The 15,433-nt window shown below is 43.2% G+C and overlaps 1 protein-coding gene across 3 annotated transcripts in view; it reads right to left on the bottom strand.

The window, feature by feature from the left end:
- Window positions 1-15,433, bottom strand: part of ANXA11 (annexin A11) — a 35,786-nt gene that overhangs the window by 2,186 nt on the left and 18,167 nt on the right. For all 3 annotated transcript variants that reach the window (XM_081864347.1, XM_081864345.1, XM_081864346.1), the window contains 12 exons: window positions 14,431-14,543; window positions 12,363-12,770; window positions 11,934-12,021; window positions 9,660-9,754; window positions 8,152-8,265; window positions 7,275-7,365; window positions 5,746-5,825; window positions 4,717-4,773; window positions 3,451-3,544; window positions 2,843-2,938; window positions 1,034-1,092; window positions 161-283 (listed from right to left, as the gene is read on the bottom strand). In XM_081864347.1, coding sequence (XP_081720473.1) covers window positions 161-283; window positions 1,034-1,092; window positions 2,843-2,938; window positions 3,451-3,544; window positions 4,717-4,773; window positions 5,746-5,825; window positions 7,275-7,365; window positions 8,152-8,265; window positions 9,660-9,754; window positions 11,934-12,021; window positions 12,363-12,770; window positions 14,431-14,543 — 1,418 coding nt within the window. The remainder of the gene's footprint in view (window positions 1-160; window positions 284-1,033; window positions 1,093-2,842; window positions 2,939-3,450; window positions 3,545-4,716; window positions 4,774-5,745; window positions 5,826-7,274; window positions 7,366-8,151; window positions 8,266-9,659; window positions 9,755-11,933; window positions 12,022-12,362; window positions 12,771-14,430; window positions 14,544-15,433) is intronic.

Raw genomic sequence — 15,433 nt, 5'->3', positions numbered from 1 at the left:
GATGCCTAGAGTACAGGTGGAGAAAGCCCCACGGTGAAGATGAATGAACATGGCACCGGCTCCCAAAAATGGTACTGGGCCAAGTTCAAGGTTTCGGTGTGAACACTGACATTCTGAGTTGGCATGCATGGAAAGCGAAACAAGCCCCTCACAATCTTACCGTAATGTCTGTGTAGAGAGATTTGCCATACATCCTCTTGTATTCCTGCCTGATGTCTAGCAGGTCAACCTCACTGCGTGACACCATGATGCGAATGAGAGTCCGGTCTTTGGTTCCAGCTCCCTGTGAAGAACGTGGCGGAAAGGGCCAGAATGTGAATTGTTACCAGACTGTGATGCTCCCTCTGAACATGTAGCATTGACTGTTACTCAAAATGGCCGCTCAAGGCTTTATGGCAGGTGTCCGCTAATGTGGTGCCCTCAATATGTTTTGGACTATACAACTCCTGTCATCCTTTTCCATTGGTCACAACGGCTGAGGCTGACATGAGTGGTAGTCCAAAATATATGGAGAACAGAGTTGGGGACAGCTGCTTAATTGATAATGAACATGCCGATTTGTTAACAACAGGGTGGCATATCCTTTTTAGCCTGAAAAGATGTTGGGGGAAGGAAGGGACAACTGAGCAGGGAGAATAGGATAGGAAAGGAAAGGAAAGGAAAGGAAAGGAAAGGAAAGGGGGCACCAAACCCTTTGCCTCCCTGCTGTCACCCCATTTTAGATCACAAACACCCCAACCCCAACCCCTCTGTCATTTAAAATCAGGGTTGTGGAACCCGGGGGGAGGGGAGGAATTGGAATGAAGAAAGTGGCAATGGGTTATGTGCACACACCCGCAGCCGTTTCTTGCTCGATCATTGCCTCCAGAGGTTTTTCAAGCTACAGTTACACAGGTTTGTGTGAAACATGTCTACCATTCCTAAAATCTGATATCCTGGGCTCAGATCTACATCCCAACAGAGTCAGCTTCTAACAGCTCATTTGAATATCTGACCACACGGATGTGCAGAGGCCCACATGATTTCAACTCACCTTCATGGCCTTGTGCAGCCTCTCTGCAAAGAAAGCAGGTGTATTTCTTACACACTTAACTGCAAAAGAAATTGAAATCACCAGTTACTGACTGTTAACCATTTGCTAACCATTAAAAAAAGCAACATCAATGCCATACTGTTTTTGCTGAAATCTGCTTTCTCAGGTTAACCTGGGGGTTGAGATGACTCAGTGAATGTCACTGGGATGAACAAAGGGGACAATCACACAAAATCAGATTAAAAAAAAAAAAGCACACAGTCATGCAATCCAAACAGCTATCAAACAGCATCTACCTTTTTGCTTGAGCATTTTATGGGAGTGGAAAGAACCAATGGTGATGTTCATTTGTAACCTAATACAAGGTATGTTCCTTTTTGATATCAATGTTAAGATTTCTCATGTAGATGAACAAGGCACACATTACATTTCAAGACCGGAAAATGGAAGGCAGTGAAGTTAGTCACACACTATGGGAGTATTGCATACAGTTACCAAGCTTACAATCCTGAAAGCTATAACGGAGCCAAAAAAAAAAAAAAAGGTACATATTTCCAGTTAGATCTGGTGCAAAGAGTAAAAGCCATTTTATACGACAAATAAAACAGTGAGTGTTTATAGAACACATTTTAAATATTCAAGCAGCTTCATATATTATTGCCTTGTAAATCCTTACAACAGTGCTGCAGGGTTGGTCAGTATAGTAGTTTGCCTAAGGTCACCCAATGAATTTGTGGCCAATATGACACTTTAACTAGCACTCCGGGATTCACTGGTTGATAGTTGGTCACTTATGACAGGGTAAGTGATTCTAGAAGTTATTTAACATTTTTGAAAAGGAACTTGGTGATGGCAACAGCTTTTGGCACAACACTCGCCCCTATCCAAGAAACACACTTAGAATGTAAATGCAGTGTTGTTGGATGTGACTTATCTTCAAAACAAGAGGAATGAAAGATGAGAGAATACAGACAAAGGTTGCTGTGCCTAGCATGGAAGGTGAAGTAGCAAGTTCAAAGGGCATCCTCAGTGGAATCCTAGCCATTTCCCCAGTCAAATGAACTGTGACTTGTTCAATGGGAACCAGGTTTACTGAGACAAACCAAAGGAATGGTAAATGCAATTTATAACCAAGTTCTCTGGGAGAAGTAAAAGTAGCTTCAAACTGAAACTCGTAGCCAAAGCCAAATATTCTCAAGAGAACTATTGTATAGAAAGTGGCATGAAATATATGATAAAATATTCTGAACGGCAAAGTTTTTCACCTACATGTTGAACCGAGCTTTATGACTTGCTTTCCACACATATACATGACTCAGATACGGTATCATCTCTTAGCTTTGCCCCTCTTTTGTGCTTTGAAATACATCTTAAGTAACATACATGTCACATTTTACCCTTCCAAAACACACAAATACTTTAAAAGCTACTCTGAGAATTTGCGGGAGAAGAGGTTGGTGAAACTGCAGGTGCTAGCCAATAGGTGCCATGCATAGCCTGCTATTCCCCAACTTCTGGATCTTTTACAAAAATTATATATTTTAAAGAGTGCACTCCAGCCCAGAAAACTATGTGTGTTTAGGGCAGCAAAGGAACATTCAAACCACAATTTGAAAAGTTAGATTCATAGTGGTGCAATGGGTCAAGTGCATCTGGCTGTTAACCAGAAAGCTGGTGGTTTGAGCCCACCGAGGGATGCCTGTGCGCTGGATTCCTGTATTGCAGGGGGTTGGACTAGATGACCTTCAGTGGCCCCTTCCAACTCTAGGATTCTATGATCTCCACTCTTTTTAAAGAGACCTCACCCACCTACTGCCAGCATCCCAGATTCGAGGTCTCCCGACATCTCTCTGATTATGCTCTTCTCAATGTCACGGTTACACATTCGCTGATATTCACTGAAAACTGTTGAGAGAGAGAAAAGGAATCATCAGTCATTTAAGCCAAGTGAGTGTGAAGAGTGAAGTCTGACAACCAGCTCTTGAAGGATGTTGCTAAGTCTTAAGTCAGTTGCACTGCCCCATCACAGGCCTTCAGTTGTTTTGTCTGGTATGGCCCTAACTCAGATCACTTATCTAAGCTGACATCTGGTGGCTGGATGACAGACAGACACCCCCCCCCCCCTTATTAACTGTGGACCCTAACAGGATGACAAACGCCCTTTGTTATGTAGGAGGAGGAATTTCAGGCGGTGCAGCTTGTCTCGCCTGACAAATTTCTACATAACTATTTAAAAGGGTCGAAGAACCCAGCCCTTCTTTGCATCTGATCAGAGTTGGCTGATCTTAGGCACCATCAAAAATGAAAATATTAGTTACCACTTGTCAAGAAAAAGCGTGTGTAGTCTCTTGCACTGTTGCAGCCTAATTTTACAATCACCAAACATCCTCTCGATGCAAAGTGTAGACAGAAATTACCTGCTATTAGGTGAGCTTTACTTCTGGCACAGAGAATTGCATTGAATTTGGACTCATCAGTCCCAAGTCGATTTTCTCCTGCTGCATACAGCGCCTTAAAAGAAAAAAAAAAATCACAGGTCATTACTTGAGCTCAGCTGCTTTCTGAATTTCACTCTGCTTTTGAAGGCTTCTTCTCCCTTACTACTCATTCTTTAATTATCTTGATATTTCTGGACTGGTCCTATTTCTTTCCCACACCTTTATTCACGTAGCTAATCTTTGCTAACCTCCCTAACAATCAAGGATGCAACTATAATGCAAGCAACCTGGAGCTGCAGCCAAAATACTACAGGCTCATATTGAATTTTGCTTTCTTCCCCTTGCACACAGCACAACTTCACCTTGCATCCCGACTGGTGCTGTTAAGCTACACATTTCACTGCCCCCACTTCATACTACTGACTCCAAGTTACTGGCGCAAAAATCCTTGCAAAATGATACTGGGACAAAGGGATGCCACTGAAAATGGCAGTGGCGTATTCCTTATAACTAGGGCTGAGCCAAAATGCAACAGAGCAAACATTTTCGGTGTGAAATGGGGGTGAATGAAAAATTCCACAAGTACATTCCAACTCTCCCCCCTCCATGCTTTCTCTCAGAAAAACTTGACAGGTTTGTAAGACACAAGTCTATGCAACCCTGAAAAAGGTGTGTGGTTCCTCCTTCCATACAATTTGAAATAAACAAAAAAATTCACAACATGATGAACCAAAAGGAGAAAATTGCACATTTCAGGGAAAATATTACTGCAGCACCAATTCATTTAGTAAATAGTTCAAAAAATGGAATAGGTGCAGGTAAATTTGAGAAGGGTTTTTAAAAAATATATTCGATTTCAATCTTCTTGTTGCTGTTATCTTGGGATCATTTATCTGTAGTAACTTGAAAAAGGGAAACCGTGCAAACTGCTCAATGTAGAGCTGAGGGAAAGCCATACCAATCCCCCCCCTTTTTTCAAAAACAGGGGCTGTGGGGGCAGGAGGAACATTTTTTTAAAGCAAACTGTTTTCAGGGTAACTTCCACGCTAGAAATGAGGCCAGAGGAGAAACATGCCAGGTTGTGGGGGAGTACACACGGTCTCAAGTTTTAGATTTCATTAAAGTAGGAGATGTTTAAAGGAAACCACTTCGGGCAAGAGTCTGCTCAATGCAGCAGCCATCTGGCTGGGCCTTTAAAGAGAAATCAGTGTGGAACATAAACTAGACAAGACTCCTCATACTAACCTGAGCATCGCTTTGGACAGCCGCCATGTTGACATTGGTACTTTCATCTCTGTTTCCCTGAAATAATTATCAAGTCAGTCAAAAGATGAAACACTGCTTTCGAAACACTGTAACTGATGTTAGTCTAATGAGGTTGCTAGTCCAGCAAAAAGCAAGCTGAACAGTTTATGCTTTGTTCTATTTGCTCGTTAAACATGCATATTTGTTTCATGATGCTTCCCATTTAATATTGCAACGCATTAAGGTTAAATGAAACAGACAAATTCTCACTAGTCTGTTTATTTTCAAACATAATCACTATTAACCTGATATCCAAGATCTGATAATTTAAGATTCTTTGGTAAAATATAGATGGACAACAGTTATCAGAGATCTAGATACATTACGTTTAAAATAACATTTTGAACCAAACTAAGTAAATGATTTCATGATTCAATAGGTTCCAAATATTGGTTAAAATAAGCTTTCTGTGAAAAGCTGTGGAACAAAAGGTCAGACTTTAAAATGCAACAATGAGGGTGGGGTCTGTTATATAACCTCATTGCCTGAGCTATGATAAATAAAAAACTATTCTGTATTTTGGAAATGTCAGAAAGTGGGAGGAGACAATGTAAATGGTAGGAAAGTTTTAATATTTTAATTGAGGGAGAATTGTTTGGTTAGGGGGAAGAAACTTGCAATATACAATTCCATTAACTCCAATGCTGTTCGTCTTGAATTATATCACATCATAGGGAACCAACATCCAGTACCACAGCCAGGATGTTCTGTGCCCTACATTAGAGGCAAGAGGGCATAACCTCTTCACACTGGCTCAAAAACATAAAGGTGATCTACAGTCTTAGTCATACTCATGAGTAGAACCACGGAAAGGAATGGACTCAAAATATGCCTGACAACAGATATCAGCCCAATACTTCTGTGAATTTTACTTCAATGGATGAATGTAAATCTTAGGAGAACTTGGGTTACATATAAATTATAGCAACACCAACACAGGACAATCGGGTGCAACGATCTTGTGCATACCTGAGACAGTGAGATTAAAAGCCTCTGGAAGTGTCCAGATGTGTCGTTTCTGATGGCTTCTTCCAAAGTTTTCTTATGCTCTGTGAGAAATACAAAGGAAACTCGTTTTGTAAATGGTCCGTGTTTATTTCATTATAAGGATCACTGGGGTGGGAAGAAAGAGAAGGGAGGAAAGGAAGAGATAATTCTTATCTATTTTTTTATAACACACCGCAAGGACATCTGCTTGGGGGAGAGGATTCACATTCCACTCTTTTATACTCCAGCCAAAATATCAAGGGGGGGAAAAGATGAAAAGGGAAATTTTACACTAAAAGTAGTTCGTGTAAATAGCCCCATTTTGGTTTGACCTACTAGCCAAAGGGAATATTTATGGCAGCCCACTAGTTCCTCCTCGCAAGATACCTTCCATCCCTCAAGGTGGGCTTCCAAAGATACTAACAAATCCTACTTTGAGAGACCATCATCCGTTTCTTCCTTTGAATTTGCCATGGGCGGAAAAGGGGTGATTTGTGCTTTTTCTGTCTCTCACACTGGGACTTTGCAAGGTAATTCAGCAGTGATTTGATGATGTCTCTGCCCCCTTCAAAACATGTGGGAACGGGAGTAAGCACACCAGGGGCAAGCAGATTTGTGGAGCACTGTTAGTGGGGCAGGGAGAAGGAGCTCTCGGTTTTATTCCCAGAAAGTAAAACTAGGACATCTAAATCAGGGCAAACTTTGGATACCGTAAGGTCAGCTGGCGGATCAAACACACGATAGGATTCTATACAGCACAAACAAGGAACCAAGAACTGTCAAGAAAACCCTTAAAATTATGTGTTTTAAACAAATGAAACTCTAGATAATGTAGTGTGCTTCAGAAGTTGCTGGCCTATAATTTCCATCGTCCCAAACCATTGACCATGCCAGCTGATGTTAGTCCTTTATGAATTTGCAAGCTGATCCAGCATATGCTTTCTTGGAGACGACGTCTCAACAACTTTACTTATTCTTAAGCAACTGTGTGCAGGATTGCTGCCTTATGTGTCCACTTAGAAGCACGTACCATTGAACTAAATGGGTCTTAATCCTAGAAAAAGCAGGTACAGACTGCAGTCTTTGTGGTGCATCAAGTCTACAGAGCACTTTGCAATCACACAAAATACAGAGGCAGGGAAGGAGAACAAAAAGAGACACACCTTGTTCAGCTCTAGGAACAGTTAGCAATGTACTATTGCACTAAGTGGCTCTGCACAAACAACTGCCTGAAAAAGGGTGAACCTTCATGAACTCCAGTTTGCCCTTGCATGAGAGTAAATTGTCTTCTCCCTTCTAAATTTGACAGCCCCATCCAACAAACCAACAAAACTCAAATCTGTAAGCAAAGCAGCAGCTTATGCACTGAATAGCCTTCGACCTCAATGTCCAAAATGCAATTCCTCCTACAAATGTTTCTGCTCAACTTAACCCCGTCATCTTTAAAGGTATTGAGATGGCCTTTCTTCTATCAGAACAGCAGAAGTTGCAGAGTTGAGAGGAAGACTCACCTGCTTTGTATGCCCGACTGATTTCCCGAATGTGCTCATTGCTGCGAGATGCCAAGATTTCTATCAGGCAGGCTTCATCCGTGCCAGCTCCCTAAGAAAAGAAAAAGACACTCAAGCTCACCACAATGCAGAAGCATTTGTCTCCTGGGTTTTGCCCTCTTTTAAGGCTAAGAGAGTGCCAGGCTTACTGGCGTGACTCCTATTTCTAGGCCTCACGTTGACTGAGTGTACTCTTACTAGGTCTGCAATGTTTAATCCATTGCTCAGTTTGATTTCTCTATTTTTTGATAGACTTAACTGGTCTACAGATAAAGTGTTATTATTGAATGTGCTTTTAAGAATGACAGATGACAAAGACCACCTAAAAAGAGGTGTCCTCTCACATGTGACAGGAGCGCATCACACAAAGGACAAATAACTATTATTGCATTTTTTTTTCATATGTGCACTTCAGTGGACTGCTGGATGCCAGCACGGGCTGAGCAATGACACAGGTGTGGAGGGCAGGAACTGCGAACATTGGAACAGAGCTCTCAGTTTCTTCAGTTAGTTTAAACTGCAAGTGCTGTGCAGTCCCCTCCTCCAAGAATTATACAAAGGGAGAGGAGAGTTGCTTTTGATACCGGTATACTGTAGTCCCATCACACTGTACATGGCTCTTTAAATAGAAAGATAAGCAGAAGTCTCTGGATTCAGTAGCATAATAAAAACTGATGCTACAAGGGTCGGGTGGAGGGGGAGACAGGATAGGAATTCACGCATGCAAATCCAGAATGGTGGGTTTTGAAGCAGGAGAAAGATGACGCGTCAAATAAAGAATTTAGGGAGGCAAGAATTATGTAACAACAACAGTAGCTTTCATTTAAACCATACAGACCTTGATGGCTTCTTTTATCTCATAAACATCAAACTGGACAGGAGTCTTCATCATTGCCAAGATTGTCCTCTCAAAGTTGCCGGAAAGCTCAGACTTTAGGTCCTTGATCAAATCCTGGGTTTTTTTAAGTGAAAAAACAACACCACATGTTTCCCTTGTAAAGTAATATTTAGTGAGTTTTTTAAAGGATGAGAAACAAAAGGAGGTTAATGGCAAAACTTCCTATTCAAGGCATGCTAATGATCTGAATCTCTTTTCTTGCAATGTCAGAGAGGTCAGAAAAGTGCGGTAATATCTGTGAAGTTATTAATATAGCACAATCAGTGTCAACTGCACTTAGTACTGAGTAACATAAGGAAGGGTAAAGGCAAGATTTCTGCCCAAAGGAGTTTACAAACTAAATTTCTACCAGAGCAGAGGACAAATGTAACAGTGTGAATATTTGCAGCCACACAAATTTTAGGTTTTATTTCAGCCGAATATGGCAATGAACCATAGTAGCAAGATCATTAACGTAATTTAAACCCCACTCTTATGTCCATGATATGCTGAGAGCAACTTCATAGCGTAAGAAATATGGAAAAAGCAAATGAACCCATATAAACACTGTCATAAACTAAAAAGCAGCAACCCAGGATCATAATACTTATTTTATTTATTAAATAAATAATTTGCTCAAAAGGGTCATGGTGCCGTTTAAAAATTAAGCAAGCACAAAGCTGGCAAAAGTAATTTCTTAAAAGAATGTGTATTGTTATTATATTACATATTTTGTGCTTTTACCCTTAGTAATCTTAAGATGATGATGGTGATGATGATAATTGTCCATTAGCAAAAATGCAGAACTCTGATGCAAAGGTTTTTAAGAGTGGCTGACCAGTAAAAGCTGATGATATGAAAAGAGTGTGTTTGAGGAATACAAAAGTCATCCTGCTGAAAACTGCAAGATATTACCAAACTTATTTTGTACCTCTCATTCGTTGGAGTGTCAAGATATTTAAAGTCTCTTTCATTATTTTGTTGCCCAAATCATTCACCGTCGTCATTCCGATAATGTGACAACCCCTTGTCCTTAAATCCCTCCAATGGCTTCCTGTCCATTCTCAGATCCAGCTGCCTTGTTCCTACATAAAAACCCCCTCCATGGCCTTGTCCCCTTATCTCTCGGCATCCCTGCCTGTGATGTTTGTTTGTCCAGCTCCACCATCCTTATCCATTTGAAGGCCTCCCCCAAAAGACTCCTTCTCCCTTAACTGTCCTACAGGCCTAAAACTGCCTCCCAGACCACCTGCACAAATGCCACCCCTCCCTTTAAATCCATCCTCAAACCCTGCCCTTTCCATTTAACCCTTGGCACAAAATCCTATCCCTCTGGCGACTTCAGCATGAAGCTAAGCCAAAGAACATACAAACTAGACCGACTGCACATGACTTCCATGTTTAGCTCTGCCTCCACTTCCTTCCTCTGTTGCAATAATCAAAGAATAATTTCATGGTGGTGAACTTACCTTTCCATAAGCTGTTTTGAAAGAGAGCAGAATCTGCTGGCGTTGTTTGTTCGAGCGACTTCCCAGGCAATCAATGATTGCCTGCTCGTCGGTTCCTGAAAATATACAGAATCAAGTTTTTAGTGCAGCCTCTTCCACCGTCGTAGTACTTTCTGATCAACCCACCTCAGCAGAATCTAACCCAGCATTTGATAATCGGAAAAGGCCAACTTTTAAAACCAAGTGTATTCTCTCCTGCCACCTTATACATTGCATGGCATCACTTGTTCAAATGTGTATTTGAATCTGCAGCAGTCAAGAGTAACTCTATGGAATGGCTCAGTTGGTAGAGCATGAGACTCTTAATCTCAGGATTGTGGGTTTGAGTGCCACACTGGGCAAAAGATTCCTGCATTGCAGGGAGTTGGGTTATTGGAATAGGTGATTCTCATAGTCCCTTCCATCTCTAGGATTCTGTGATTCTATATTCTGTTGCACTTTTGGCAGCAAAGCCTGACAGATGAGCTAAGTCTGTATGACATTACGGGGTACTCGCACACATTCCAATATTATTATTTTTTTAAAGAAATCCAAATATTTAAATTTCTGAGGGAAGGGACAGTTGTGCATTTGGTTTGGACTGAAGAGTCATACACGTTTTGCATAGACTAGGAATGGAGAGATTTAAGTTGGGAGAAAAAAATCAGGACAGAATTCGGCAGGAAAGGAAAGAGAAATATTGTAAAACGCTGAAAAATGTTTCACAAAAAGCAAAGAAGCTAAAAGCAACTTTTGAGGTCTTCCAACCTTGAGGAAAATATCAAATGCTAGAAAGGAATGGAAATCTGGGCGTTGCGATCAGAATGAGCAACTACGGAAAACTTGAGTGCAGCAACAGATGCCCCTTCTATCTTTGCACAGTAGGCTCCAATCCAGCCATGCAAAAGTCTGATGTCTATACACAGCCCTCTCTGTCCAGGCAGGACCACATTCCCTCCAGGCACAGAGCAGGACCGGAAAGGGGGGTGGCTTGGGGAGAGTGTGGGGGGGTCCCCAGCCCTGCCCTCAAGGCTAGCAAGCAAGCTCCACAAAATCCCTCTTACGTTTTCTAGCTGGAAGACGAGGGGGACATTAAACTTGTTCCTTCCAGCTTGTAAAGGTATATCTGAGTGACTGACTTTGCAAAGCAAGGATGGGAAGCCAGATCTGGACGGCTGTCTTTATTGTTTATTCCACAACACACACACACACACCCCTTGACCTGCCCCATACCTAAAGTTCAATAGGACACCTGGTGTAGGGCAGGTGGGTTGCAGCCTTGCTGAAACAACCCTAAGTGTAAGAGGAGCCTACTGGATCCAGCCAGTGGCCCATCCAGCCAAGCATCCTGTTCTTAGTGGCTGACCAGTTGCCTTTGTGAAACCCACAAGCAGGACTCAAGCACAAGTGCACTCTCACCTCCTGTGTCCAGCAACTGCAAATCAGAAGCACGGCTGCTTCCATCAGGGAGAGTAGTCATGAACAGTCTTTCCTCCATGAGAGGAGATAGGTTAGCAATCCTCCAGTATCTCAAGGGCTGCCACATGGAAGATGTTTCCTCCATCTCTGGAGGGTGGGACCCGAACCAATGGATTCAAGTTACAAGGAGGAGAATCCGACTAAACACAAGGAAGAACTTTCTGACCCTGTTCAACAGTGGAACGTACTCCTTCAGAAGGTGGTGGACTCTCCATCCTTGGAGGTTTATAAGCAGAGGTTGGATGGCCACCTGTCATGGATGCTTTAGCTGAGATTCCAAACAGGATATACCAAGAGCTCTGGCCAAAAGTTTCAATACCAGGAATGATTCCTACTCGAGTAGGAATCATTCCTGGTATTGAAACTTTTGGCCAGAGCTCTTGGTATATCCTGTTTAGTGTACTTTCAACAAGAACTCCAATTTCTTAGCTGAGATTCCTGCATTGCAGGGGGTTGGACTAGACGACCCTCTTCCATTTTTACATTTCTATGATTCTATGTGTACTTGGGCATGCATCTGTTGGGCTCACAGAATTTCCGAATCCCTGGTACAGAGAACACAGACCCATGGCCAGTGTCACAGGCTGTGTTCCAAGGGCAGAAGACGCAACACTCAGAATCGCTTTCACGTTACCCAGAACACAGACGTAACCCGCAACGTTTTGCAAAGCAGCACCCAAACTACCCCTGAACGTGCAAGAAGCAAAAGGGTGGGACAAAGAGGACATCATTACGTGAAGAAAAAGCACCCAACTTTGGAGTTCAAGCACTACTCACCAAACCCTTTCATGGCTTTCCTCAACACCTCTGCGTCCCTCAGAGGGTCAAAGGATGGAGCATCACGGACTGTGCCTCGGTTTCCAGACTGCATTGTCCAAAGAAGAATGGGGGGGGGGAGCTATCAACCAACGTTTACTACTTCGCCCTTACAACACATCAGTACCCGTCCTTCCCCCACCACTCAACATGGCAAACACATACCCAGAAACCATTGCTGGTGGAAAGTGGTGGGGTAAGGGTCAAGCATCCTCCCCATGCACCACCTTGTCAACCCCCAATTGAACTCCCTCCCGTCACCTTTTAGCATTCAACAGCATCTGGGGCACACAGATGCAACATGTGCCATCAAACACCTAGTTTTTGCACTTTTCCTATAATACACTGGAAGAAAAGGAAGCTCAATAATTTAAGAAGAGGTTCTCTTACCGCTCCGGGAGTAATGGTGGGCACTGTTGGTCCTGGGTAAGATGGCATAGAAGGATTAACAGCTGGGCCAGGAGGGTAACTTGGCATAGGCTGCTGGTGCCCTGGCGGAGGCATTGGCTGCTGCCCAGGATATGGCTGTTGCCCAGGATATGGCTGGGGCTGCTGTCCTGCTCCTGGCACCGGGCCACCTGGATACCCTGGATAAGATGGCATTCCTGTTGGCGGGTTTCCTCCTGGCGCTGGCGGGTACATTCCGTAAGACGGCTGCTGTCCTTGAGGAGGTTGCCCAAAGCCTCCAGGAGCTTGTCCAAAGCCTCCTGGGGGAACCGGGGGGTAGCCACCGGGGACTGGAGGGTACATGCTCTGCGGCACGTTGGCGCCACCAAACGTTCCCGACATGTTGGAAGCCTGAACAATCAAATGCACAAAGTTAGCACGTGTGTCTCAAATAGCACGTAACATTTCTGTAACACTTTGAGGGTTGAGAGCACTCTATGTACATCTTTACAACCGCCATCTAAATAGGCCAGTATTATTACAGATAGGAAGCCACAAGACAGGAAGTTGCTTAAGACCTCTGGGGTTCACTAGATTTGAGCTTGGGACTTCTTGGCAAGACCGCCCAGCTACTTGTCCACTGTGCTACTCTTGTCTGAAGGAGCGTCTCCACCCCATCATCCAGCCCGGACACTGAGGTCCGGCGCCGAGGGCCTTCTGGCGGTTCCTTCGCTGCGAGAAGTGAGGTTACAGGGAACCAGGCAGAGGGCCTTCTCGGTAGTGGCGCCCGCCCTGTGGAACGCCCTCCCATCAGATGTCAAAGAGATAAACAGCCATTTTACTTTTAAAAGAGAACTGAAGGCGGCCCTGTTTAGGGAAGTTTTTAATGTATGACACTGTATTGTTTTTAATATTTGGTTGGAAGCCATCCAGAGTGGTTTGGGGAAACCCAGCCAGATAGGCAGGGTATAAATAAATAAATAATCTGTGTGATGCTCCACATCAATCCAAACTATTAACAGGGTCATCTTTTTGAACAGGCCAGAAGAGCTCCCTAGGTCCCTGAGTCTAGACTACTAATGAGCTTGTGTACTCCCCTGCTCCTCCACCAGCACAGTGGCAGAGACGAATTTGGAATCTTTCGTTTCTGGTTTTGATTAACCACAGTTTGCCATGTTACCATGGTAACCCAAACTGTGGTTAGTCTTAACTATGCTTAGTGGAAACAAGGTAACTTCACACCATAGTTTACGAATCTGTCTTGTTTTCTCTACCTATAGTTAAAACTAACCACAATTTAGAATTTGAACAACAAAGCTGCACTGCAGTTAATCAGGAAAAGCTTAGGATAGGGAAGGTAGGTTCGTTCGTACAACACTGAACCGTGGCATAGAAATTTTTATTTTATATTTTCTACCTTTATATTTTATGTTCTGCATTTCATCTATGTAAGCATATGCTAATGTCCAATACTTTGCACATGCAAAGTATCCATTTCCCCCTCAATAATATTGGCATATAAACAGGGTTTTACCATTCTGTATCATTTGCCTGCTTGAGATATGGGCTTATGCAAATATCTCATTTGCCATGCTAAACAGAATTGGGGATGTGGAGCACCCTGTTACACACTGTGCTCCACAGAATTGTAGAATCAGAAATTTGGAGGGACCCCAAGGGCCATCTAGACCAACTCCCTGAAATGCAATAATCTGAACTCATGGGTCCCTCATCCAGTTTGAAACCATATGGGACCCTGCTTAGCTTCGCAAATGTGCTCACAGCATTGTTGCTGCAACCACCAGGAGGAGCTTCAGAGAATACTTTTGCGAACATAATCTGTCTGTTACAGCTTTTACCCCTGATGAAATAAAGGACAGATATGGAAAGAAGACAAGGGGAAGAGAAGTTGAATGTAACTTTATAACTGCTGTAAACCACTATGAGGCCCTTCCTTGAAAAGCAGGATCTAAATATATTAAAAAGATGACAAAAATTCAGGCAACAGAATTTCGCAGCTGGCTTTAGCAGAAACAGGAAGATCTACCAAATTCCAACTGAAATTACTCACCATGCCTGACATATAGTCTGGATTAAACTGGTTGGCATAGCTTCCAACATTTTCTAGCCCAATTGGAGGAGGATTTGCAGGAGGATAGCTGGGAGCCCCCCAGGGGTTGCCACCTGAAATATTAAAACAATAAAAATACACAAGAGCTACAGAACAGTTGTATATTTATTTGTTAGCATATGGATTTCTATGGCATAATTTTCACTGTAATGGCCACTGGCAAAAGCAGTCAGGCTTTGATGCAGTTCCATTTTGCTCTGTTCTCCATCCCTGAACCAACAGATGTTGCAACATAAAGCAGCAGGTTCTCTGAAAGCTACTGTAGTAATGCTCCGGCCACTCGCCCCTCCCTCACCTGTCCTTACCATCCAGCTGGGTCAGGTCTCCAGGAACGGCGGCCGGCAGCATGTACTTTTTTACAGAACAAAGCGCATCAAAAAAGGTAGTTGCTGCCACCACTCCCCTGTGCCAGGGCACCAGAAGACATAACCCAAGGGAGGAGGTGGCACTTCCTAGTTACCGGCTGCCCCAACCTACAATTCGTTTCCACAAAAGGCAGCCAGGAGTTTAACAGATGTAGTATGGCTAATTGTTCAGGCTCTGGATTCAGGCTTTCCCTCAGATTGGCACACAAGACAGGAAAAGGTCTCTTTTTAAAATTTATTTTAAAAAGCAAAATTAAACATGCTTAAAAAGCAGACACATCTCATATATATTTCAAACCAGTAAAACAAAGACATGGTAGAATATAGATAACTAACATACCATATTTTTTGCACCACAACACCCACTTTTTTCCTCCTAGAAAGTAAGGGGAAATGTCTGTGCGTGTTATGGAGGGAATGCCTATGGGTTGCGGGGGGGGGGGGATCTGCTGCAGTCGTGAGCAGAGGATCCATGGTTCCCCTTCCTTCCCTTCTCCGTGGCTCGCTTTGAAACAGGAAAGCGGGAGAAGAGCTGCTGAGTGGGGAGGAGAGAGGGACAGAGAGCCTGCTTCTTTAAA

Source organism: Podarcis erhardii (genome assembly GCF_964252035.2).
Source record: "Podarcis erhardii genome assembly, chromosome: 5".
Lineage (NCBI taxonomy): Eukaryota > Metazoa > Chordata > Lepidosauria > Squamata > Lacertidae > Podarcis > Podarcis erhardii.
Note: the sequence above shows the minus strand (reverse complement) of the source record. Positions and strands in the feature narration are given on the sequence as shown.